The sequence below is a fragment of the Perna viridis genome, chromosome 6, assembly GCF_037379345.1.
Source record: "Perna viridis isolate PV_CMFRI_1.1 ecotype Kerala chromosome 6, ASM3737934v1, whole genome shotgun sequence".
Taxonomy (NCBI): Eukaryota; Metazoa; Mollusca; class Bivalvia; order Mytilida; family Mytilidae; genus Perna; species Perna viridis.
Genome location: NC_142450.1, coordinates 22170594 through 22196743, shown reverse-complemented (window position 1 = coordinate 22196743; position 26150 = coordinate 22170594). Strand labels below are relative to the sequence as shown.

Here is a 26150-nt window from a genome sequence, read left to right as displayed (position 1 = left end):
GATAACTCTAATTGCTTTATAGACTCAATGTTCATAAAGCATATAATAGGAAAAAAACATATTACGATAAAAACAAATACAAATTACTCCAGCAGGTCGTCTTCGGATGGTTTCTTTTCATTCCACGGCCATCGATTAGGATAAAAAACATCGTCTCGCAACACTGTCTTAAAATCTACATCTTCAGTTTCTTTGTCTAATGTATCCAGACTCGATTCTAGCATATTAAGTCTTGCTTTTAAATTGACGCTGCGTTTTGCAGCGATGTTACTTGTTATTTCAGGTGTTGGGGTTCTTTTCCGGACTACTGTCTTATCCTCTGCGTTGGCATCCAAGAGCAAAGGATAATTTTGAGAATAGTAAATATATTGATCGTTGGAAGTCTTAAAATTGAGTGGTCTCAATTGAATTGATTCTGCTAGACTAACAAAGAACTCGTCGTCTATTGTAAAAGACTGTGTTGCTTTCTTAGGACGACGCAATAAAAGCTTATCAGGGTGTGGTAAATAGGTTTTAGGTTCCCCAACATAGGATTGCAATACCGTTACCGGAGGTCGTTTTACAATACTCTCCGTTTGTCTTGTGCTGCTTAAGTCAAATGTTACCGCTTTTCGTGATCCATTTTTGATTCGGGGAATATTTTCCTCTTTGAAATATTGTTCAATTTGCCTCTGTCTGAGGCTGCTGACGGTTTTGGATCTACTTCTCAAACTAGGGAATTCTTTTCGTGGTTTTATGGCACATAATGGTGAATGTGATGTGCTTCTCTGGAACTCCTCAACGGTACGACGGAATTTCGTGTCTAAAAAAGATGAAGATAAAATCATAAAAGTGTGAAATAAGGGTCTTCTTGTAACACATCCCTCCCCATGAAAAATGATTACAGTAAACCTGCATTTAATCAATATTACACATGTAACATAAAATTAAAAAATATATTTAAAGATTACATTAACTTCAAATACAGAATATTTACATGCAATAATAAAATGCCTGCAATGTCAATTTTCTTACTTTTACTCTTTTCGTTTTTGTTTTCTAAATAAAACCATATATACTACAACTGTTTTCAGCGGTCTATAATTTAAGTTAGCCTTTAAGTTCAACTGATACAGCATAGGAAATGATTCGAAGAACATGCGTTCAACATATACAATATATCTCTAATAAAGTTGATGCACATTTAAGTAGCACTTCATCTAAGAATTATGCAAAAGTTATCGTTGGAAAGCCTTTTTTTGGGCTGTATCACATATTACAGAATTTGCATGATTCTTACAAAGACTGCTACTTAAAACGTTACAAACTGCAGGGGAGAATCCAGATATATACAAAAGAGGTGGTCGATCTAGAAAACAAAGGGGAGGCTATAATTAATTTGCTCATCTTTGTCCCAAGTTTTAAACAAGTTAACAAACTTTTCCAATAAAAAGGGGGTCAACCATCGGATTTGCCACTGTAAAAATAAGAAAAGACTAATGGTAAATATTTATCATAAATAAACTCACTTAATTTGTCCATCTTACTTCTTCCCCAAAACATATGTATCCAATATCTTATAAAACTTCATTCCATACTTGAGAATACGAATCTATGATACGACAGATCTTAATCAAATGATTTAACTGATTTGTGTATCATTTGGAAAAGAGGGAATTTGCAGGGGGAAGCATTTTTTGTTTATCTCCCCTTTTTCGATAGAAAAAAATAATCAAGCACTTTGTGTAGCCGTGATTGAATTGAAATTTGAAAATCCTATTTAAATATATTAAGCTTTCTATTATCATTGTTTTTAATTATTTTTTATTATAGAAGTAAGGAATACGCCCTTTGCTTCACTCATCATGCAGTTTTTGCTATTGTTTAACTTGATATTTTAACCAAAGAATTTAATATGCTTCACGGTTTTCAATTGTGTAATGTGTGGTACACTACTATCGGAATTTAATAGATGCTAATGTTGTGATTTAAATCTCTTGATAGGAATTGATAAACCAGAACCCATCAAAAATAATTTTACGGATTAAAGTGTATGTATATAGATTAGCATGGCATTATTACAGTTCTTCAGCACTAGTGTAAGAATGTAGATGACGCTTACCCTACCGATACACCTGGTCAAGACTCCTTATTGTTTTTGCTTGTCTCTACTTTTTCGACTGATTTGTTGGTATTAGGTCAGGTAAAAGACTCAGGGTACCGAGATTGATTTTTTGTCTTCTTTCAGTGTGAGGAATATACATAATAGGCTTACCAAAATGTGAAAAAAAATAAACAAACAAAAGAGAAACAAGCAACCAATACAAAAAGGGGGAATAATAAACAAGACCCTATTTCCATGTCAACAAAGTTATACTTGGATAAATACAACACCAAAACTTTCAAAGCCAACATATGTGTCTATCATATGTATTTTTTTAAAAACCTTTTCCTTAACTGAAAGTTTTAGCATAGCCATTGCTATTTTCTATATCTTTTAAAAAATTTAGCAATTTCGTTTTTATATTTTGTATTGATACTGATTTCAGTTGATTCAACATCATTCCCCACACTCCCTGGTTTTACTATACAGCTAGAAAACATTAAAGTGAATCTAGCCATCAGTACCAGCCCGCATGGAAGCTAGCCGTCAATAACTTAGCCGTCAATAATATTCATGAGCGGTGCGTTCAAAATTTGAATTAAGTTATTCATTTAATGAAAACGTTAAATAGGAATAAAAATCAGTAGATTTTTTCTAAATATTGTTATATTTTTGTCTCCAATATTACTATCAATGGCGGGAACGGGTCCACAAATTTTGAAAAAAGGGGTTCTAGATGGTTTCCCGAAAAAAGGGGGGTTCCAGGCTATTTGCTGGCAAAATTTTGCACGGAATTAACAAAATTCTCCAACAAAAAGGGTGATTCGACTCCGCCTTGTGGATCTACTACTGACTATAAGATTTAATTTCCCTTACTTTGGTTACTCGTCGAAATACAAATAAAGTGTATTAACAAAGTCCGATTTAGAATCAAATATCCAAGTACGTGTCCAAATTGTTCAGAATTATTTTTAGTATTTTCTTTTAATCAATCCTTCTTTGCTTTCAGATAATTTACTAAATTTGCCAAATTAGAAATTCATATAGATCTTCATAGAAGTATGTACAGTGTACATGTAAATTGTATCAGTGCTTTATACTGTCCGTGTGAGATGTATTAATCACTTGTGTGGTGGTTAAGAAATCGCAAAAATCTTTCCGCTATTTTCTTAATTTTCCGAGTTTATTTTACACAATGTACATCAAGAATCAAACTAAATCAGACCACAGCGAGGACTTGTTTTGATGCACACAATAAAATCAGATATACATATAGAAAGCGGTAACTTGTAAATTAATTCATTTGATAATTCATTTAAGATAACAAATGAATGTCTAACAAAGATATTTAGAGCTTCAAGAGTAATTTACGCTTGATTGTGTTCTTAACTTAGAGTTTAATAAACAATTATTAGTTACCATTTTAATAGTACTGTTTTGTTTTGTTTTTTTTTTGTTTTCAATGAAGAGTTTTTTCATTCAACAATATAGTCTTTACATGGAGAAATAAAATACTAGTTTGAAAAATGCACGGAGTATTCAAATTGTTTATCAATAGCAAACAAAGTCAAACTAATAATCTATTGTTACTGCATTATCCTTAATTCAATAGATTCGAAAATTGAGTTTTGGTATTATCCTTACTCGCGCAGTAATTTTCGAATAAAATCCCTATTTAAAACTTTATTTTTAAAATAAAGTTGACCTTCTTCATTTCGTTGCGCGGCTTTATCAGAAATAATTCAAAAAACTAAACAGAAGTATGAATAAAAAAAAATAAATGAAAGAAAAAAATATCACAAAAATCAATATGATTTCACTCTCTGACGGAAAATCTAAAAGAGGTAATTATAAATCCAATTAAAACAACTCCAAAAGTTCTACAAAAAAAACAAAAAAAAAAAAAAAAAACACACACACACACTTTCATTTTGGTACCAACTTCGAGGTGGGTAGCTGGGACCAAGGTCCAGTAGTCCATCTTGGGGCTGGGATGAGATTTTAGGCCTACTAAAGACTATCTATCGATTCCCAAAATATTGGGTATTTCCATATCTTCCTCTGTCGTTGAGAAAAGATATGACAATTCCCAATATTGAGGGAATCGACAGTCTTTAAGTAGGCCTAAAATCTCATCCCAGTCCAAAGATGGACTAATGGACCTTGGTCCCAGCCACCCATTTCGAAGTTGGTACATGAGTGGTAAGGGGGAGGGGGCTTTTTTAAAAATTTTCTCGACAGAGAAAGATATGGAAATTCCAAATATTTTTAAAATTGATAGTTCTTAATCAGGCCTAAAATCTCATCCAAGTTCCAAGATGGACTAAGGGACGTAGGTCCAAGCCACCGACTTCGTTTTTGGTACATAAGTGGTAAAGCGGGCCCCCTTTTAAAATTTTCTCAACGACAGAGAAGCTTATGGAATTTCCAATAATTTGGAAATTTATTGTCTTCAAATGAGTCTAAAATCTCATCCAAGTGTCAAGATGGACTAATATACCTTGGGCCCATGCAAGGACACCAAAGTTGGTACATAAGTTGTAAGGGGCGCCTTTTTAAAATTTACTCAACGACAAAGGAAGATATGGAAATTCCAAATATTTTGGGAATTGATAGTCCTCAAGTAGGCCTAAAATCTCATCTCAGTCCCGTGATATACTAATGGACCTTGGTCCAAGCCGACACCAAACCTGGTACATACGTGGCAAGGGGGGCCTTCTTAAAATTTTCTCAACGACAGAGGAAGATATGGAAATTCCAAATATTTAAGGAATTGATAGTCCTCCAGTAGGCCTAAAATATCATCCAGTCCCAAGATGGAATAAATGACCTTGGGCTATGCCACCGACTTCGAAGTGGGTACATTAGAGGTAAGGGGAACCTTTTTAAATTTTCTCAATCTGGATCTTACTCCTTTTTTACAAAACGGGGCGAGGTACATGTATCTTTGGTTGCATTAAATTTCATGTAGTATACTTTATTATCGAAAAGTCATTATTTCTTTTTTTTTTTATATAGTTTTATAAGAAATTTTGCAGTTTATTATCAGTGACAGAGTTTTTTTTTTCTAATAGCAAAATGGCATTCAAGGGAGACAATAAGCGAAATTATCACAGTTCCCAGGGTCAAAGTATTTTTTTTATTACCATTCAAAACATAAAAGATATTGAATCTTGTTTGCTGCACTTAACAGTCTAATTCTTAGGATTAGAATATAATTGAGTAATATGCACATGTGCATGTTGAAAAAAGTAACTGCACAGGCCTTATTCATAATGGCCACACTCTCACCCTTAAAATTTGTGGTTTATTTTATTTCATTTTACTTTTTTTTTGGTCTGAAATCTTGACTTTTTAAAAACTCTAACCAACATTATTTCCTTATTTAGTGTCTATTTACGCCCCTAACCTGAAATCCTGTATTCGATACCTTAGATTATTACACTTGACTTATTTTTTATATTTCATAACATCATTACAAATTTATAAGTACGCCTTAGTATACAGACTTACACGTATGTTCTATCATTATTCTTATTTTCTGCACGCGAAACGTTTAGAATAGCGAATTCGATTCGCGTATTTCAATTTTTTTTTTAAATTGTTTGAACGCACCCCAATCTTATAAATATTCCTGAATATTATTGACGGCTAGCTATATATATTTTCATTGTCCACAAAATAAAAGTACTATTTGAATAATGCTCTTTAAAGATATATATATATCTTTATATTATAAAGATACATATATCTTTATATATATATATATAATATTGATTTGTTGTGACATGCATCATTAATTTGATCCTCTATCCTACATAATAACACCTAGATGAACTGTCCCGTACTACCATACATCGTGTACTAAGTTACAGCCCTAGATTAATCCTACGAGGATGTATCACCCGGCCAGCGAAAGCTATATTTTATATGGGGATTTTTCAGACCCTTCTATATATATATATATCTTTAAAGAGCATTATTCAAATAGTACTTTTATTTTGTGGGCAATGAAAAACAAGTTTTCAGTAAAAATAGCGAAGTGAAAAAAAGTTTGGTTAAACATGATAAAAAAATGATACTGGTCCATGCTTTGAGACCCAGCACTATCCGACATACATTTCTAGTGTTAGGTGTATCTGGATATAGATAAAATCGCGTTCACTACGTACCTGTATCTTTGTTTCCTACTCGTAGTAGTCCACAGTTATGTAATCCTCGCAAGCAGCGTAAACGATCGAGCGGTGCCTCGAAGGCATTCTCCATCGACTCTGTGGCGTCATAGCAACGTCTTCCTGCATAGAAACAATTTTTGACGTCATGACACAGAAAGAAAATGGGGTAGTAAGGATGGCAGACTGTAGTATAGGTAAGTGACATTTCGAGTTCAACCCTTTGTTTATACCAAGAAAGTTTTTTGGCTGCACTGAAATATTTGGGTGTTTCAGTTGTCAATTCAATTTATACATTTCAAATGTATAAAGTAATCTAATTGTTTGCCAAATAAGAGTTGCACGCACGCTTTCCCCCTGCCACTGTTTTCATTAAATATTACTTGTGTTTCAAGTTTCATGATGGCGTCACCTCATCCCATTGATCACAAAAATAAGACGTGTTTTGAACAAACAGAAAGGAGCGAACTAACCGTAGGCGGCGGACTATGAAAGTATCCAAAGTTCATCAATCATACGTTTGTTCTTTAACTTTGTGGAATCTGAGATATATTTAAGGCTACCATCATTTTTTTCATGTACATTTTTGATAGAATATAAGTTATCCCTAAAATAACAATATTTCTTTCACGAGTTTTTTTTGGTTGCATTTGTAAGGAATACTGGATAGTTTTGTCTCGTTTAGAATGCTATGATATCTAGCTTATTCGTCAAGGTTAATTTTCTAAGTTGTTCATTACACGTCTGTATGTATATATACAGAAGTTTTTTAAATTCGGATTTAATGATAGATATTAATAAGAATATTCTTCAACAACATTCATGATTTAAGTACGTTTGTGTCTGACAATGTTAAACATAGATTAACGGGCCGAAGGGGTTAAAACTAGCAATGATCCGAGGTCCGGGACCCCGTATTTCTGAAGCAGAACCATTGAATCTCATTTACCAAGGTCCTGGGCCACTTTACATTTACTTTTAATGAGGAACATTCACTTTCTCCGGATAGACCGTTCATTTTGGATGCAAAACAGTCCAGGACCGTTCACTCTTTAAAGTAAATTGGAGCCCTGTACGCAATATACAGCATCGTCTTTAAGTGTAACTAAAAAAGTAGCATTCAACGAGTAAAAACAAACAAACAATATTAAGTCTGACAAATCACAAAAATGTAGTTTTAGCACTTTATTATTTACATTTAAAAAAAACCAAAAAACAACCTTATAAAATCACATTACTAACATTCGCCATGTACATGTTAGTTGAAAATAAATGTCAATTTGTTTAAAATGTAAAACATCTGTGTTACATAATTATTTCATGCATAGTCGAGGTTATACTCACGAAAGCTCCCCAAATTAGGATTCAGTTGAAACCTTACTTATGTTATTAAACGCGTAATTTTTCCGTTCACTGTTGCGAAATGTCACTGTGGATACGAACTGAAGCCAGGTAAAGGTTTCCTAAGGACAACTCGGTGGGTATTTACAGAAAAGCAGAGGACGCCTACCCTACCGGTGCACCTGGTGCATGCTCGCAGTTTTTGTGGAGTCCGAGTTTGTCATTTACTTTTGTTACTTCGTATGTATTATTTTAGTTACTTTATGTTCTTGTTGTGTTTTTCTGTTTTCCATGTCTAGTGTTTGTCCCTGGATTACATTCTTTTGATTTCCACTAGAATCTTGGCTCCCTTGATTACTCTTTGAAAATCTAGTTTGTTCAATTTTGTTTTTGAAGCCTCGAGTAGACAAGACAATGTTTTTAAAGGCACAAGGGCAGACGATAAGACAATCTTCAACCTGATTATTAAAAGTTAAATCAAAAACCAAATGAAGCACCAAAAAACAAGACATGCTGTTAGTACATGGATGTTATATAATCCGGTTACCAGCAGGTTTGTAATACACATAAGGATTCAACGGCATAAAACCAACAAATACAACACATGTAGCTAGACGTCTCTGATCTGAAATATGCATGCTTTATTGGGAAAAATACTTTTAACACCTGTACTTCAAAATTTAGAATGTCTAGATGTATATTTCGAATACTAGTAGACCATTTGGAAAATGTAAGTCAACAGACGTGCATCACATGTAATTTGGTTGTGTATAAATGATTAACAGTAATTGTGGAATTGAGGTACAAAGTGAAACGAAAATGTCAAATTTAGAGGATCTGTTTTTTGTTATTTTATGAAATTTGTGCAGTTATTTCGTGTTGACACATTATTACGTCTTTATAATGTATCACCATACGTTTAACGTAGTGCTTTTAGTAACTATTTCAGGACTTTGATTTTCAACTCTTTTACTGTATAACAATTTGTAATTGAATTTCGAAAAATGTTCATGTGTACGTATTAAAAAAAACTATATCGACCGTTTTCGTGGTTGCGAAAAACTATCAAGGGAGTACAACACTTTAGCGTACAAATACTCCGAAGTTTAAAGTGTGCTATCCACTCTAGCTGAGGACAAGATAGATGCAAATGTAACTCATCTTTAAAAGCAAATGCTCTGATGTTTAAAATGTCTTATCGACGACACGAAGCATATATAGTACTTACATGTATGTACCATGAGAAGAGTCTAACTTTTGACGGAGTACAAACTTTAGACGCAGATGTAACTCATGTTTAAAAACATGTTTCATGCTCTATTATAATAAATATTTTGTTATAATTGTATTCATATACTCACGTTTAGTTAAAGGGGTAGAACCTCTCGCAGAGGACAAACTCTGGACGCTGATGAAACTTAGACTCGAATGAAGGAGTGGAAACGGCGTTTGGAATTCGGAAGGCACTAAAACAGATTCAACCTCCATTCGAGAGTTCATTGTCTTGTAATGAATCTATCAACTTTGTAGTGAATTGCGGGAACGTCTTTGGTATCTGCCTCAGTGTATTCTATTTCAATTCCATTAAAAATTCAGTCTTGTATTGATCGTATTTTTTTACCGTTACAGATATTTATATTTCTTCAATATTTTCGCAGCCTGACTCGTTATGAAATGAACCATTTTCAGAATAATCCATATGGGGAAATAACTACGATAAAACTTGACAAGTTTGTACAGCAAGTTCCTAATATGAATTTTACAAAAAACAACGTCTTGTAGACTTGTTAAATGATAATGTTGTGATTTTTTACAAAGATTTTATTGTTTCCAATTAAACCTAATTTAAATTAAAACTAATCAACAGTAGCGTGACTTGAGATAATAGTCAATTTGATACAATTATTCCCTCATAAAATCATTTAAAAATCCTTTGTTTCCTTATATTACACGCTTCAATATCCGTACAAAAATCAAATCTATTTAACCGTTGACTGCATGTACATGTTAATAAACAAGGAATATTCTTGCGGTCATGTCAACGTTCTCAAGGTGAAGTATTTCAATGCATACTGAAATACATTATGTACAATCCATTATGCAACAAAAAGAAAATTTTCTCTCAGGATGCATCATCCGATCATCTTACGGCGGTTCATACGTTCAATCACTGACGTCACATCCGTTGAAGTAGTAAAAGGTTTATATGACAAATTGTTTTGGGAGGCAACGCCTTTTGAAAGATCACTTTTGACTGACTCAACAAAATGATCAAAGACACTGTTCCCAATAAGTATAATGGAATATCAAGTCCGACAGAAAAAAAGCGTTGTAGCATGCGTTAACTTTGTCAACATTCCTTTTCTGAACTAGCTTCCTATGCTCTTTTGCACAATAAATCAAACCGAATAAACACATATTGTGCTTCTTATTCCAAATATAGCAAGAAAGGACGACATACTTTAGACAAAATGCTGATATCTTAATAGCTGATATATGATGATCAATTTATGAAAGTGATGATCTCCTTATTGATCCTCTCCTGTCAATCATATACAAAATGAAGAAAAGATAACCTTAAGGACTTTGTAATAGACTACGAGACGCTTTATGAATCCATAGAGAATGCCTTTGAAGTATGGAACGTGTCCATAACCAATCGTGCGTCTTAAAAAATAGCAAATTATATTATTTGATTTTCTTTTTAAGCAATACATTTCTACAATTCTTGATAATGTCGAAATGTTAAAATGTTATACTTTGCAGCACTTGGTTAAACGCATGCATGTTAGTAGTTATTCAGTTTCTGTTCATCATGACCAATCGTCGGCGGGCTTAAAATATTAAATGCCGATTTCTAACTTAGAAACCGCAGTTTTGGAGCACACATGGCATTAGATCACAGCGTCTGGAAAGAACATGTCGTTATACTACAGCACCTGGACACGCATGACGCTAGACCACAGACCAAATTTACTAAATATTGCCATCAATCATTATCAAATAATTTCTATAGCAATTAAAGGGGATTTCGATGTCGATGGATGTTTGTTTTTTCCCTGGATTTGGTCTGTCCCCTGGTGTGGACGACTTAACAACCTCAATTACTGAGCCCGAACATACATTTGGATTCGTAACTACAACTGTACATGACCAAATTCAAATTTAGCACGAAGAAACATAATGGTCTCTATAACAAAGTCCAATGGAATTTTAAAAACAAAAACGGTTATAAATGTCACCCCACTCGGACTGTAACTTTGAACCAAGCTCCGAAACTGCGTCTGACGTTCAAACTTCACTATATACGCTGCCGCCGGCCCTAATCTGGTTCCCTGGTCAATATCATAAGCGACCCTAGGATTGCAAAAATATAGACTTATCCTGGTCCCCGGGACTACGTTCCAGGTATTAGCTACTAGAAATACATTCTCACGAGGTCCGGTACGGGGTTATTTTCAATGTTCAAAATGGGACCGGAAGTAAGTGGATGGAAAGCCGCTTCAGGTTAACAAATGTTCTAAATTCTCGAGACACGTGTCAGAAAATAGCTCAATGAAATTGCCCACTTTTGCTTTCAAGTGTTTACTTTGATTTGAGTGATAATTTGAATATTTTTAGCTACAAATGATAAATATGCACGGCCTTGAATCCTTCTTTAATAAAAAATAACATTTAAACATTTTGAAAATAAGTTTGAAACTATGTTAAAAGCCTAAATGTTTTTATGTAAAGTGTGTATTCTACACATATATTTGTATATGTGTAACATACTGAATATTGCGATCGGGTACCAGTCTAATATAGACTCAGGTCACCACCGATTATGAGTAAATTGCCGCCTATGAAATAAAGTAAAAACCAAGATGCAATTATCTAAATTAACTTAATTATTGTCCTTTCATATCGAAAGGTAATATAAGTAATTTGAAAGAAATATTTTAACGTTTTTGTTTTTAAATTTGAATATCAGAACGTATAAAAATAAATAAAATAACGTCATATTCGCTCAGCCAATCAAAAGACAGAAGACGTCACTGGTGACCCGGGGTTATATTTGAGAGAAACTTGTGGAACGAAAATATTACCCGGGCTGCCAGGTTACCGTCAGCCCTCTCAGAAAATCCAAGAATCTTGCAAAGTCGGGAAAAAGTGAATGATTTTATGCGACGTAATTCGATTGCCAAACGACGTATGATTTGAATAACGCCCGAGAATTTCGAAAGGCCTGTCTGCTGCGGTAAGTAAGAGAGGAAACGACCGTCTGCCGCTGCGTGGAGCTTGACTTTGAACCGCCCAGTTGATCTTCGCTCTTACCAATAAACACAAATTTGACTTACAAGAGTATATATAAACTGCAAAAATGGAAATAAAAGATTTGTTTTAATAAATGATACTAAATGACATCTTAAAAGTTGTACAAGAAAAATGTATAAAACTAAATGAGCGTTTCACTTCTCAAGGGTTTTTGTCAGAAGTTTAGATATGTTTTTCCGTTCACATCATGACGTACATCAATTTAATGATGAAGAAAAATAAAATCAACAAAAACATAGACAGCACAATGAACGGTTATCTATGTGAACATAACTCGTAAAAATCAAAACAAAGTATAAATGCTATTTATTTTCAACCGTAAAATGATTTACTCCACCTATAATTCAATTTTCGGATGATCAACTCGATGAATATTCATTCTTTAGTGGTACGCACACTTCAACGTTCTTTTTGTGTGAATCTTTATATCTAAAATAAATGTAAATAGCATATAAAATACAATGCAATTCTTCTCTCATTAGAAGGAGCAAAGTCGAAAATTTATGGGGTTCCAATACAGTAAAAGCTTTGAGATATTAAGGAGGTAGACCTAGGATAAGGGACATAACTCTTAAAAATCATTGGAACGTTTGTATTCAGCATTTTACATCAATCTTATGTAAGCATCTAATTAACTTGGATTCATTTTATTCTGCTTCAAACGGAAGCTTGAGATACTTTGGTGAAATTGAATATGATACAAACATATCACTGATTTCATGAATTATGTCACTTACCCTAGGTCTACCCCCTTAAGCGAATAATATTGGAACAGATACATACATTCTTTTGAAATTAATGAGTACATATTATATTACTTAAAAGAAGCTTAAGTTAAATGGAGTACTAGTAAATTAACCAAATGTATGTAGTGGGTTTCTTAACTCTAGTCTCGGTCCATTTTGACCCTCTTACACCACGGTTAAAACGCACGAAAAACTTATTTTCTAATTTTCCTTTGCTCTTTCGTCAACTCCGGACGTGACATTTTATGAGAAACTTGGCGAGTGTTTCTAGAAAAGCAGAGGGTCATTACCCTACCGGTGCACCTGGTCCAAACTCCAAGTTTTTACTGGAGTCTGGGTTTCTCATTTACTTTTAGTTCTTTGTAAATGCTGTTTTGGTTATTTATATCCTTTGTTAGGTGTGTCTGTTTTCCCTTTTTAGTCTTTATCCTTTGAATATATTCTTCTGACTTCCACTGGTATCTTGGTTCCCTTGATCGAATGTACAAGGTTGGCTAAATCCTGCTGACAAATTTAGGAAACGTTTTGTTTCATTTATCCCGCGGAAACCCATTTGACAATCTTTAGAAAACTTCAACTGTCTCAGTCATATACTGCAAATCTCACCTTTTAAGTTGAACGGCTTCTTCTATTGTCTCCGGCATTTTCTGGTTCATTGTTTCTGGTAAAAATAGGGATACGATTCCACTCGCCAACATTAATGATCCAAATATAAACAGTGGTAAAGCCTTGCCGAATGAACTTGGTACTAATAAAGCCTAAAAGAGGACAACATATTGTTAAAGCAATATTAAATATAAAAAGGATTTTGTCATAGACTTTAAATTCAGAAATGATTGGTTGTAATGATTCATGTGAATTTGCCATTTTAGTAATAAAGCTGATGTTTAGTTTTCCAATTATAATAATAACTCCATATTACTCGTGTAATGACGTACATAATATACATTTTCACAAAAACGATTTTTAGGTAGTCGCATTTTCTAAAAACAAAAAACTAAATAAAAAACAACAACAAACCTCAATAAATAACAAACAACAACAAAAACAAAACAAAACAAAACAAAAAGCAACAACAACGACAACAAATAACCGACATAACAAAACAAAAACAAAGCAAAACAAACAAAACACATCGCAATAATTTTGGGATTTACAATATTGTGAATCCTTTTGATAGGAAAAAAAAACACAGATATAATTTAGGTCTATTAACTTAAAGACCGAATAGTGTTATATATTCTCAGAATGTGACGACTCTATTCGCTACATGGATCAAACAGGTACAGGGAAGATAATGTAAACTTACAGAAGGGTCTGAAAAAATTCCCTCCGCGGGACTCGAACTCGTACCGCTGTGACATTTATGGCAACACCGCCTGCACAAGTTAAGCACTAAGTTACAACCCTAGATTAATCCTACGAGGAGGAGTGACCTGGCCAGCGAAAGCTATATTTTATAGCCTAGCTGGCCGAGGGGTCTAAGACGCTGGACTTTGTGCAGGCGGTTTTGCCATAGATGTCACAGCGGTACAATTTGTAACATTGTTGGGAATTTTTCAGACCCTTCAATATATATATATATATACAGCGTTACGAGTTCTAGTCCCGCGGAGGGAACGACCAAAAATTTGCATCGCAAATTTGACAGTTCTAACATCGTTGGGAATTTTTCAGACCTTTCTATACGTTTACATTATCTTCCCTGTATCAATTGATCCGATGGAGCAGTGTAGCGAATAGAATCGTCACATTCTGAGAGGTATACATTCTGAGACGTATATATATATATTAAATTAATTACAGAAATGTTTAATCGTCCATAGTAGATTTGAACTGCTGTTACTTGTATGATTGATGCTGTACTGATACTTTAAAATATAATGTACATGTATGTAGGCAATGTAATACTGGAGAATGTAAAATATGGGGATATTAAGGCATAATATATAATACATGAAGAGATTTGAAGATGCTAATTTTTGTGAATGCTACGTAGTAAGCTCAGAGTAAATATTTCGCATAATTTATTTTGGCGTTTTTGGACAGCCCGCTTAAATACGCCAAATTTAACACCCGTGAAATTTACCCGCTGAAGGGTATATGCACATGTATGAAAGGGCAGAAACGTCGTCGTCCATAAACTTTTTTCAAACATCTTTTTCTCTAAAACTACTCAATAGATTGTAACCAAACTTTGCATGAACGTTCCTTAGGGTATTTTAACAATTCTTGTGTGAGGATTTTTGACGAATGAATGAGTTATGGGTCCTGAAATGTATTTTCTTTTTAAATCTCTTTTAAATTATAATAATATTTTATAATATGAAAACCGGGTGGGTAAGATGCTCTGTATTGATTAAATGGTTCTTGTGACAATAGTACGGTAAGGTCAAGAATCCAGTTTTAGAAAGTTATAAAGACTATTTTTGACCAGGCAAGCGATTCAGGCTCTCTAGTACCGGGCGCCGAATGGGACTCTTGTGGTTTTGTACGCAAAATTAAATTTTGTACAGACAAAAGTGAATCTTGTTAAACAAAAATGAATTCTGCTTAACAAAATTTACAACGTACTACAAATTTCCAATTTTGTGTCACAAAAGTCCATTCTGTGTCACAACATTCAGTTTTGTGAGACAAAAGTCTATTTTATGTCACAAAATCTATTTTGTATGCAAATTAGTTTACAGAATCATTTGGATATGCAAATGAATTCTCTCATTACGATTTTGTAAGAAGGTTTAATCGCGAGTCTCGCAGATGCAGGCTTTCTATTACAACGCAAGACGGTTATGGCCGTTTTAAGTGAAATTAAAAAAAAATCTTTTAAGTTGCATTCTACAGTAAAACTGTTCTGATATTACTAAAATTGCTATTATACGTTTTCTGTGAGATTTGTTTGATAAAACAGTTTTTAAAATACGCGATTTTTCTTCTTTCGATTTATTGGGATTTTCCCTGGTGAATTTGTGATCATTTCCTGACATCTTTCAACTCAACTATAAAATGCTTTTGCCCGACCTGTTGATCGCAACCAAATTTGTAAAAATTTGACAAGATAATTTGTATAATGTATTTGTTCCAAATTTTGCTGGAAAAAGAAATGAATCGTCAGATTAGCCATGAAAATCATAATAGAAATATGTTAAGCGGTGAAATTTGTTAATCTGTCAAAGTCGGCGAAAGATTATTTTGTTGCACTATCCCTCACGATTTTTTGCCAGGTACAGATAGATTCCTTAATTCACTCCGATTCTATTGATGTATGACACAAGAAATTCAGTTAAGTGGAACAGGTCGGGCGACATGAAAAACCGATATAATACGTGTCGAACTTTTGTTTCCCTTTTGTTTACAAATGCTCTAATGATCTATCTTTAGATTGAAGATAAGTGACATAGTGGGTTATACGATTACGATATCCGATATTTCTTTCACTTATGTGCTTTATTGTAACCGTGCACATTTGTACCTTATCCACTGTATTGCAGTGAATGCTTTAAGTTTGTAATACATGTGTACATGATGCTGCTCATTTTGAATTAATTTGCATATCCAAAGGATTCTGTAAACTAATTTGCATACAAAATTGGGTTTTGTGACACAAAATTGAATTTTGTCTCACAGAATTGAATTTTCTGACACAGAATTGAATTTTGTCGCACAAAATTGAATTTTGTCTCACAGAATTGAATTTTGTGACAAAAAAATAGACTTTTGTCTCACAAAATTGTTTTTGATTACAAAAAAATCAAGTCCCATTCGGCGCCCCGTATCTAGAGACTTTTAGTTTCTACACGAGAACACCTAAAATGCTTCCAGGAAATAAAAATAAACTATCTTACTAAAAAATTCCCATTGCATGATAGTTTCTTACCAGATTGGCTAGATATGGTGATAACAGAGAACCGAATCTACTACATATTGATGATATTCCTAAAACTAGGTTTCGAACTGATGTTGGGAAGAGTTCTGCACTGAGGAAGAATATATCAGCGAAAGCTGCTGAAATTCCAAGCTTTCCTATCATTGATAGCACTATGATGATCCACTGGTGAGCTAAAAAAAATATTTTCCTCGTTACTGAAAGTCAGCGTCAGTTAAATTATTGATTTAATCAAGTCATTTTTTCAACCGTTCGATTCGAGTCAAAGTCTTTCTTTTCATTTGTTTTGTTCATCATATTTCTAACGGTTCAGTTGCTAGCATAATTTTATAATGTGTTATGAAAAGTAAAGAATTTCTTATTTATCAATGTCGTGAAGCGCCGAAATTATAACAGATGTTGCTTCTCTCCATACTGACACTTTTTTTCGACAGTAAAAATTAGTTTCCATATCTATTTCACAACATATAGAAAAAGATCCATCACTGATTTCAGAACAAAAATGTCCTATCTGTATGTATAGCATTTACATTTATACTTAAAACCAAAGGTGCAATGTTCATGATTTGTCAAGATATAATGCATCTAAAGTCCGAAAGTAAAAAAAAAAACTACAATCGACACTAGAAATGATTCCAAACTCTAGAGCGACAGTGTAAAGGGATTACTTCAAATGACTTCAAAGATACATACATGAATCTCCATATAAAACCGGAAAAATCGTTGATAAACATGCAACGCCACCTATTAACATGCACGTGCTATGGAGTAAACGTCTTCCAATTTTGTCAAGAAAGATTAGACACAATAGGTATGCCACTAACTCCATTGTAGCAGATATAGTAAAATTTATGTATACACTTCCACCAAGTTTGCCACTGTTCAAGGTTAGACCAATATATCCTAAAGTGACGGTGAACCTACATATAACATGATAAAAAGATCATATAAATATTGCAAACTTTGGATCGGGATACTGTACACGTGTTTTAAGAACCTTTCATCCTCAGTACAGTTTTTCACAGGACTTTCTGAAGGATAAATTAGGTATTCCTCATAGTTATTTTGCAGTCCTGTCCTTAGTACTAGTAAAAGCTTTTAAATTATATAGGGAGCCCAAAGGACTGCCACTTTAAAGTTCAGGGTAGTCATGTCTCATGCACAGGACTACCGGACTACTGTTAGTGTCGAACAACCAGTTTTGTGCATTATTTGGCAAAAACGAAAAAATTATAATCTTATAATATTATAATGTTCAATTAACGGATCAGACCCTTATAAGGATTTATATGGCAGAATCCAGATATATAGTTATGATATTTTTCAAAGTTTTAACTATCTGTAATGAATGTTGCATGAAGTAACTTAGAACAAAATCACACCAGTTCAACTGTAATATTAAAGTACGGAAAACCATAGTTTTTGACGTGACGAGTTGCTTTATCGTCCTCAGAATAGAACCTTTAACTCTTTCATCCCCTTCAACTTCTATATCATCTAACTGATGTGGTTCACATTTGTTAACCATTGCCATCTCACGCAGGATTTTCATTCCAGTGATTCTATCTCCTTTGTTAATTAACCACCGTGGGGATTCAATTAAAAATCTTCAGAAAAAAGAAACAAACAAAAACCAATATTAGTTACAAAAGGAGCAATAAATAACAGTGATTTTACAAGAAAACTCAAGAGAACATTGGTTCGTTATATACTGTTAAACATTATTTGTTTTCTGTGCTTGCTCTAGGGAAAATATTCATCAAAACTACAACCATTTGATATTAATTCTTTACTTTCCATTTGAATACTTCATGTTTCACAAGGAAAGATGTATATTTAAAGTCTATAACAACTATTACAACTATACACTCCCGTTTTTTTCTGTGAACGCTCATATTGCCAGTACTTTATTTATTTTTTTTTGTGTACTGTCTTGTTTTTCTTATCTTCAGTTTTTATATGTAATGGTATTACATGTACATTCTATTCACTTCATTGTGTATTTAGATCGTCTCTGTTTCATGTTTTCACACGTTTAGATCACGTGTATCTGAATTGTCCTATTAGTGACGCTTTGGTAATTTTGGCCGATATTTACAATTAGACAAGTCTTTAAATGTGACGCAATATGAAATAGAAGTTCAACGAAAACAACTTGGAAAAATCAAATACTGTCCATGGCAAGCTGATTCAAAAAAAATATTCTGTTACGTTCATTCAAGATCGGGAATTCTAGCTACAAAGAGGATCGGGACTCCGATTCATTTCATTACTTACATTAGTTTCACATGAAGCGTAAGTACTATTCGGTTAGTTTCGGGTCTTAAATGCAGACAGCATAATCTAAAAGTAATCTAATCAAATGATAAGTTATCTGAAATGTTCTCGCAGCTGAAAATCTAATGAATTGAAAAAGTGTATCGACTAACTGGTTACCACTCATACTTCCAATATGTAAGGAATACAACTAAAGGTACAGCAAAAATTAGCTGTAAGGTCCTCCAGTCCCGTACAAAATAGGCCACAAACACCATGGAATACTCTCCAAAAACCCACACAAATTCTATCAACATTCCTGTCCATAAACGCTTCTTTGGTCCAGCAATTTCAAAACCTATATTTATGAGACAATATGGTCACTTTTCTAATGGTAAATATTTATTTGTCTCTGTTGCCAATTAGAAAGGAACCCAACAGTGAGGTATAAATATATTAAATAAACACTAAGTCTTCCACTTTTCCAGCATTACAAAAAACCATTATTATCTAGTTTTCTTGCATTTTCTATTTCTTTACATTTTCAAAAGGACTGGCAATTGATTTTTAAAGAGAAATTGTTTTTGTTTAGAAAGTTGATAGCATGAAAAAAATATTCATCATGTTTCATTTCGACTTTAAGTACCAGTCCACATACAATTCAGGCATTGCCAATGGTAAAGTGATTCATGGTGTAGAAAAACCCACAAAACAAATGATGCTTCTTTAGTCTACATATGCTATATTTTCACATAACAACAACCTTTTATGCATTCAGATTTGCACTTGTTTGAAAATCATACAGTCATCTTCCACTAAAAGCAATCAAATAAAGCCAAATCAAGAACGATAACTCTTGCAAAGTGCAAATTTCATGTACAATCTATATAATTTTATCTCAAAATCGCAACAACCAAATGAAACACGAAGACTGGTTACGTGATCAGTTACTGTTTATGAACAAGAAATAAAACTGAATTTAGTGGGTTTTTGACATGCATGAATCACCTTCTGTCTAATGTTTTAAAAGACTGCTACTTAAGTACTTTGATTTGTAAATGGTGTATCCATCTGCGAGATGAAAACTGATTTATTCAACGTGTCATAGTTTTCCTTCCCTCTTTCGTCTACCCTGGACTTGACTCTTTATGTTTTTAGAAAAGCAGGACGCTTACCCTACCGGTGCACCTGGTTCATGCTCCCAGTTTTAAGTGGAGTCCGAGTTGCTCATATGTTTTTGTTAAACACACGCACAAAAAAAAAACAATCCAAAACAGTTTAGTTCAAGTAATATACTTCTATAGTTTGCCTCTACTTTTCAGTTGTTTGAAGTGTCTACTACTCTGAAGTTTTGAATAGAATTTTGAATGTTTATCTTAATGCATACCTAAAATCATAGCGCTGTTCCAATATCCTAAGTTTCCGACACCTCCAATAAATCGCATTATTACAAATGTAATATAATTAGGAGACAACGCCGTTCCAAGATGGCCTATCAGCATCACCGCTAGAGATCCACACAGTGCTACCTTTCTACCAAACCTAGAAAGGATGATGTTTCTAAATAGTTGCAATTTACAATGGAATTACTTTCGGAAAACAATACAAACACATAACAAAACTAAATAAAATAATAAAATAAAAGAAATCAACGGACAACTATCCCCCTCGATCCCTTCCTCCAAAAACGTCACAATCTGAATTTCAATAGATTATACGCCGATCACAATATATAAAATATATGCTTACAATAAACTATGCAGAAAGTGTACTAATATGTACATAGGATAATCCATCGGTTGTCGTGAATAACCAAAATATTATCACTCGTACCAAGAACGCTTGAAGTGCGCGGAACAGTTCTGCACTCGTTGAAACTAGGCGTTCTTCGGTACTGGTGATAACATTTTGGTTATTCACTCTTTCTAATGAATTATCCTATTATTCAATTATCTGACTTAAAATCACTCATACATTTGTGCTTAAAATGTAAGTTTGTAAAATGTATGCTGGATGTGCGTATTTGATTGTTTTTGTTTGTTTGTTTGTTGTTTTTTTTTTTTTTTTGGGGGGGGGGGCGGGAGCAAAGTACGCCAGTAAAATAACAGAATTTATTACACACTGTGAATTTTCGATTCTTTTTACACCGGGAAAGTTCGACCAATCACTGCTATTTGTACAATTTAATCACGTAGTGATGTAGAGGAATAATACATAAAACACTTTCTGGCAATTCGTAGCGTTATAGAGGAATAATACATAAAACACTTTCTGGCAATTCGTAGCGTTATAGAGGAATAATACATAAAACACTTTTTGGCAATACTAACATACTAATAGCGTGTAAGAGTTAATATTTTTTTATTTTATTTCCATATTGAAAAAGAAGTGAGTTCGTTTGTTGTTCACTGACAGTTGTTTTGACACTAAGTTATTTTTCTAGTTAATTTGTCAGGACGCCTAGTAAGTCCCAAATCCATTTATTATTTTTTTGACTGCCGAACACACAATACATCATTTGTGACTAAGTTTTTTTATGATCACGAAGGAAGTTCACGAGTGAGGAGTTGAGCATGCTTGTCTCAAAGTGTATATTGCATTTAATAGGTTTATTTATACGAGTGTATTTCTTTTGGTGTGATAACTTTAGTTCTAAAATAACATACAAGTTTTCTGCTAAAATAATATCGGTAGATTAATCTAGTAACACACAATGTGTGTGGAGAGCGAGCCCTACCGTTTTCGGAGAGAAAAAAACATATTTGAAAGGAAAGAAAATCACTGAAACGTGTCGGTGGGCGCCCCATCCATATGTCAGTCAACTTTACATCCCGTTTTACATTCCTGTATTAGAATAGAAAAGAAAAACGAGCAAAGTTACCAGAAACCAAACAATGTTTCGACGATCTGTCAGACAAATGTCTAGCACTGTAAATTCAAGCTTACTTGTCACCAAGTATACCAAATATCGCTGCTCCAACAAATTCTCCAGCAGAACTACCCATGTTAGCATGAGATTGGAGAATGGTCCTATGACACACCAAGTCATACTAGAAAGAAAAAAAACAATGTGAAAATGCATTGTGTTAATTGTGCGGTTTGTCAATATTTGCAAGATGTTTCCAAATAATACGTGGTCTGAGATAATCCCCGTACACCCCCTACTCATCAACCAGAATATGATTTTCAGGTACCCCTATATCTCCCGATTACGAATCTTTTTGTCGCCAAAAAATAAACTGAAGCATTTTTGTATTTTTTGGCTACTTTTTATACCTCGTTGATATAGGTATTCTGAAATTCTGAAAATTCCCTTTTTTACGATTTTATAGTAATTATTACCCCAAAAAGAAAATCTAAGCGCTTGAAATGATCAGATATGTTAGGTACATTATTATCTTAATTATGAATACCTAAAATATGAGTTCTACAATGTCAGTATGCAGTGAAAATCCTTCCTTGAAAATTAGTTTTTCGTGGATAATTTATGTAGAAAAATAAATTATTTATCGAAGGATACCTAACTTGAGACGTTTTATTTTAGCAATAACTCGTAGAGTCGAATTTATTTTAGCACATTTATTGATGTTAATATATATATATAAACATGTGCCTAATTCAATTTCTGATTTCAGTAAATGGAGGAGTTTTCTGGACGATGCAAACACATTCACCCTACCGGTGCATCTGGGCCATGCTCCCAGTTTCAAGTGGAATCCGAGTTTCTCATTTACTTTTGTTACTTTGTATGTATTATTTTAGTTACTTTATGTTAATTGTTGTGTTAGTCTGTTTTCCATGTCTGGTCTTTGTCACTGGATTACATTCCTTTGATTTCCGCTAGAATCTTGGTTCCATTGGTTACTCTTTCAAGACAAAACGCATGTGTGTTCAAATTTGCTCTTTTGGCAATACCAGTCTGAGTCCATACTTGCCCCTCAGGCAATACCAGACTGTGTCCACACTTGTTTTTTTTTTTTATAATAATTTGGAAATCATTGGCCTTGTAGAAATGTGTTCAGCTTTCTCAGAAGAAATTATCATACATTCTCCTCGCCGTAGGAGACTTCGCCCATAGCAACATGGCGGTGCACCGTAAACAAAGAATGAGCCCAATCCATCATAGGCAATCCTAAATCATATTATACTTCTTTACTGAGACAAAGTATTAATACATGTACATATTTACCTCAGATACTAATGTTTCTTTGAACACAGATCTGTCATAAACCCACTGATTGCACGGTTCTGTTATATTGGTGGTTGAGTTAATAGCCACTTCACAAGTATCATCTATGTACTGGGTATTCGTTTGGTTTTTATAAATAGGGTAAAACTGTGAGTCAAATGTATCATTCATAAATCCTGGTAGTTTACATCTGAAATTATTTCGAACACAATTTTATATATGGGATAAATGTGATTTACTCGAAGGCTTTTACACTTAAGTTATTTTTCGAGAAGCTGCAGGAGTTGGGTGCAAATGCACTCTGTCAATTACATATTTAACTGTACAATTTGATGGTTATCATAATAACCGTTTCAATGCATGCTTACTTTTAGAGCCATCTACAAAATTTGTTATTGTTGTAAATTATCTCACATCCTCCTAAGCCCAAACAGATCAACAGAGAATCGTTGAAGTTGTAGTAATGATGTAACTAAAATACATGTACATGGTAAATACAATACTACATATGTGTAGATTTCTGTGTATTACTGTGAAACTCATTAAAATCAATTTTAAGATTAAGTGTTTACAAAGAGTAATCAAGGGAACCAAAGTTATAGCGGTAATCAAAAGAATGTAATCCAGGGACAAAGACCAGACATGTAAAACACATACACAACAAAGAACATAAAATAACTAAAATCATACATACAAAGTAAAAAAAGCAAATGAGCAACTCGGACTCCACTAAAAACTTGGAGCGTGGCCCAGGTGCACTGGTAGGGTAAGCGTCTTCTGCTTTTCTAGAAACTCCAAATACTGGAACAGGAAAACAAAATTGATAGCGACTTAATTGTTGTATAGATAAGGAGAATTAAGATATTTTTCACCCCATATGTAGCCCATGGATATTAACTTGTGTTTATATTTAAATATAGAAGTCATACCTAAAAAGCTGGTCACCTATTATGAATACAGCTATGAATACCGTCACTGCTATAAAAAAGGTGGGTGCAACAATCAAAACATACAGTCGTTTTTGATACGTCCCAAATCCTCCAAGTTTGTCAATTACATCATCAAACTTAACTTTTTGCTTCATAATTCTGCGCTGCCTTTTGAAAAAAGAGAAAAACATATATCATTATTTGGCAAGAAAATATTTTACATATGAATACACTGATAGAAAAAAAATATGTATTAATAAAATCATGTCATGAGCACAAACAAAAATAATTAAAAGCTATAAACTGTTTTTGAGTTAATTGAATTCTGATACTTGCCGATACTACGCAGACTTTTTGTATCGCGCTAGAATTCTAACAAATAGGCCTCTGGAACAGGGTTATGTTGCTACAAGATAGACGTCATCACTACAAAAGTTTTATGGTCGTCATCATGAACTCGTGGGTCGTTACAGTGTATCCATCTGCGCCATGAAAACTTGATTTGTTCAACGTGTCATAATTTTCCTTCCCTCTTTCGTTTACCTCGGACTTGACTTTTTATGAGCAACTCGGCGGGTGTTTCTAGAAAAGCAGAGGACGCTTACCTACCGGTACACATGGTCCACGCTCCCAGTTTTTAGTGGAGTCCGAGTTGCTCATTTACCTTTGTTACTTTGCATGTATGATTTTAGTTACTTTATGTTTTTTGTTGTGTATGTCTGTTTTCCATGTCTGGTCTTTGTCCCTCGAGTTACATTCTTTTGATTACCGTTATAACCTTGGTTCCCCTGATTACTCTTTCAAAGATATTTTTAATCAAAATATTGTTTATACTCTCTTTGAACTGTCTTAAATATTCTTAATAAGTTTCGTATTTTTTTTTATTTTTCAGAAGTGTTTCGTATACAATACAAAATTGAAGATATAAACTTATTTATCATTTTGAAAGTAAGTTGGTAAATTAATTACACTCCTTTACCCATAAACACGTAATGTGGTATGCTATGAATTACAATCTTAATTTTACATTTGTTATAGATTGTGAATTACAGTTCAGCATGTCTAAGAAGAACGACGTACAGAATTGTTTTGTCTAAATTAAAACTGTACCCTTTTTGAAGAAAACTACTGTTCCTACACATTACATTAATAAACCAAAAAGACAGTCACCCACCAAATACCTAGTAACAAACAAACCTTCTATAGATGACACTATGGTCTTAAATGATAAGCAAAACCCATACCATAAAGCAAGCTGTAAAAAGCCCCAAAACGGATGATGTAACTATTCATAAATGAGGAAAATCGACATATTCTATATAATTAACTATTTTTGTTTGTCAGGATTTTATATTCCTGAGTTTCAGATTTGTCCAAACCACCATTATGAATTGTAGACACGATATTAGATAGTCTAATCCTAAAACTCGAAACTACATTAATCAAGAAAATTCCTTTATTTCGATACCGTGAAACTTAATGGAATTGAAAAAAAAATGAACTTCTATAATTTCTGACAAAAATCGTAACAAGGAAAACATATTTGCTTTAATAAATTTACCAATATTATGATCTGACGGTATTTTGAAACATTTCTATTAACTGATAATAGAACAATTTTGTCAATCCTACAAGTAAATAAGTTAAGTTATACTGTATATGAAGTATAATTCAAATTCATGTCTTACTATGATCTGAACACTCAGTTTTCCTTGCTATCCCGTTCTACTTCCGGTCCACAAAATACATCAGTTGTAAAGAGGCCAATGACTCTAGATTTTGGTGTATTATCTCTTATCTGCAGGTATTTTTGTTCAGTCATGTCAATAGCACTTAAGATAAAACACACTGTAGACTGAAGTTATAAAAAGATAACATTCTAAAAATATATCGTTAGATTTTTTAACTAGGTAACTAACTTTTGGAGGTTCTGTCAAGTGAACACAATAAGTGGAAATATTTTTTCGCGCCACTTTTTCACCTTGAAAATTTTGATAAAAAGTACACTACAAAAATAGATTCACTAGAAAGAGGTTCATTTGTTAATTTATTAAACAGTTGTAAACTTAGATAATATACAGAAAATCATTAACATTTTTGTTATTATTTGTGATGTATTCTCAAACCTTCTTTAATTGTCAGTTTATTTTATCATAATTGGTGAAGGAACAGGCTACAATAAAACTTAAACAAGAGGCTCCCAGGAGCCTGAATCGCTCACCTGGTAAAAT

At 33.4% G+C, this 26150-nt stretch overlaps 2 protein-coding genes and 1 long non-coding RNA gene across 10 annotated transcripts; 1 reads left to right on the top strand and 2 right to left on the bottom strand.

Moving 5' to 3' along the window:
- LOC148614092 (uncharacterized) lies at positions 1-9097 on the bottom strand. 4 transcript variants are annotated; one of them, XM_088587929.1, is made up of 4 exons: positions 8958-9097; positions 7205-7360; positions 6256-6378; positions 1-802 (listed from the first exon to the last, which is right to left on the bottom strand). In XM_088587929.1, exons 2-4 carry the CDS (start codon positions 7245-7247, stop codon positions 84-86), a joined length of 885 nt encoding a protein of 294 aa, XP_088444055.1. In that variant the 5' UTR covers positions 7248-7360; positions 8958-9097; the 3' UTR covers positions 1-83. The 4 variants fall into 4 exon arrangements, with proteins under 4 accessions (XP_088444055.1, XP_088444056.1, XP_088444053.1 ...); XM_088587930.1 differs by having other exon boundaries at positions 7232-7360; XM_088587927.1 differs by lacking the exon at positions 7205-7360 and adding an exon at positions 8144-8221 and having other exon boundaries at positions 8958-9096.
- On the top strand, positions 6341-9199 carry LOC148614091 (uncharacterized). Of its 2 annotated transcripts, XR_015923562.1 has the most exons (3): positions 6347-6452; positions 7993-8149; positions 8964-9199. It is a non-coding gene; the product is annotated as an uncharacterized LOC148614091 (long non-coding RNA). The 2 variants fall into 2 exon arrangements; XR_015923561.1 differs by having other exon boundaries at positions 6341-6452; positions 7993-9199.
- LOC148614090 (organic cation transporter protein-like) lies at positions 9195-25766 on the bottom strand. Of its 4 annotated transcripts, XM_088587923.1 has the most exons (12): positions 25608-25766; positions 23920-24087; positions 22991-23180; positions 21748-21851; positions 20189-20343; positions 18991-19159; positions 17928-18152; positions 17239-17465; positions 16537-16718; positions 13266-13417; positions 12251-12342; positions 9195-10138 (listed from the first exon to the last, which is right to left on the bottom strand). In XM_088587923.1, the coding sequence occupies exons 2-11, from the start codon at positions 24072-24074 to the stop codon at positions 12273-12275; spliced, it is 1629 nt and encodes a 542-aa protein (XP_088444049.1). In that variant the 5' UTR covers positions 24075-24087; positions 25608-25766; the 3' UTR covers positions 9195-10138; positions 12251-12272. The 4 variants fall into 4 exon arrangements, with proteins under 4 accessions (XP_088444049.1, XP_088444048.1, XP_088444050.1 ...); XM_088587922.1 differs by lacking the exon at positions 9195-10138 and having other exon boundaries at positions 12203-12342; XM_088587924.1 differs by lacking the exons at positions 9195-10138; positions 23920-24087 and having other exon boundaries at positions 12203-12342; positions 25608-25745.
- Between the last annotated feature and the right edge of the window lie 384 nt (positions 25767-26150).

Coding starts and splice junctions, on each gene's coding strand:
- LOC148614090 (XM_088587923.1), bottom strand. CDS start 24,074: ATGAAGCAAAAAGTTAAGTTTGATGATGTAATTGACAAACTTGGAGGA. Junction 21,852..22,990: donor AAGAAACATTAGTATCTGAG/GTAAATATGTAC, acceptor TTTTCTTTCTAG/TATGACTTGGTGTGTCATAG. Junction 13,418..16,536: donor CACCATATCTAGCCAATCTG/GTAAGAAACTAT, acceptor GTCCTCTTTTAG/GCTTTATTAGTACCAAGTTC.
- LOC148614092 (XM_088587927.1), bottom strand. CDS start 9,096: ATGAACTCTCGAATGGAGGTTGAATCTGTTTTAGTGCCTTCCGAATTC. Junction 6,379..8,143: donor TGTGTATTACAAACCTGCTG/GTAACCGGATTA, acceptor GTTTCTATGCAG/GAAGACGTTGCTATGACGCC. Junction 803..6,255: donor AGTAGGAAACAAAGATACAG/GTACGTAGTGAA, acceptor CATCTTTTTTAG/ACACGAAATTCCGTCGTACC.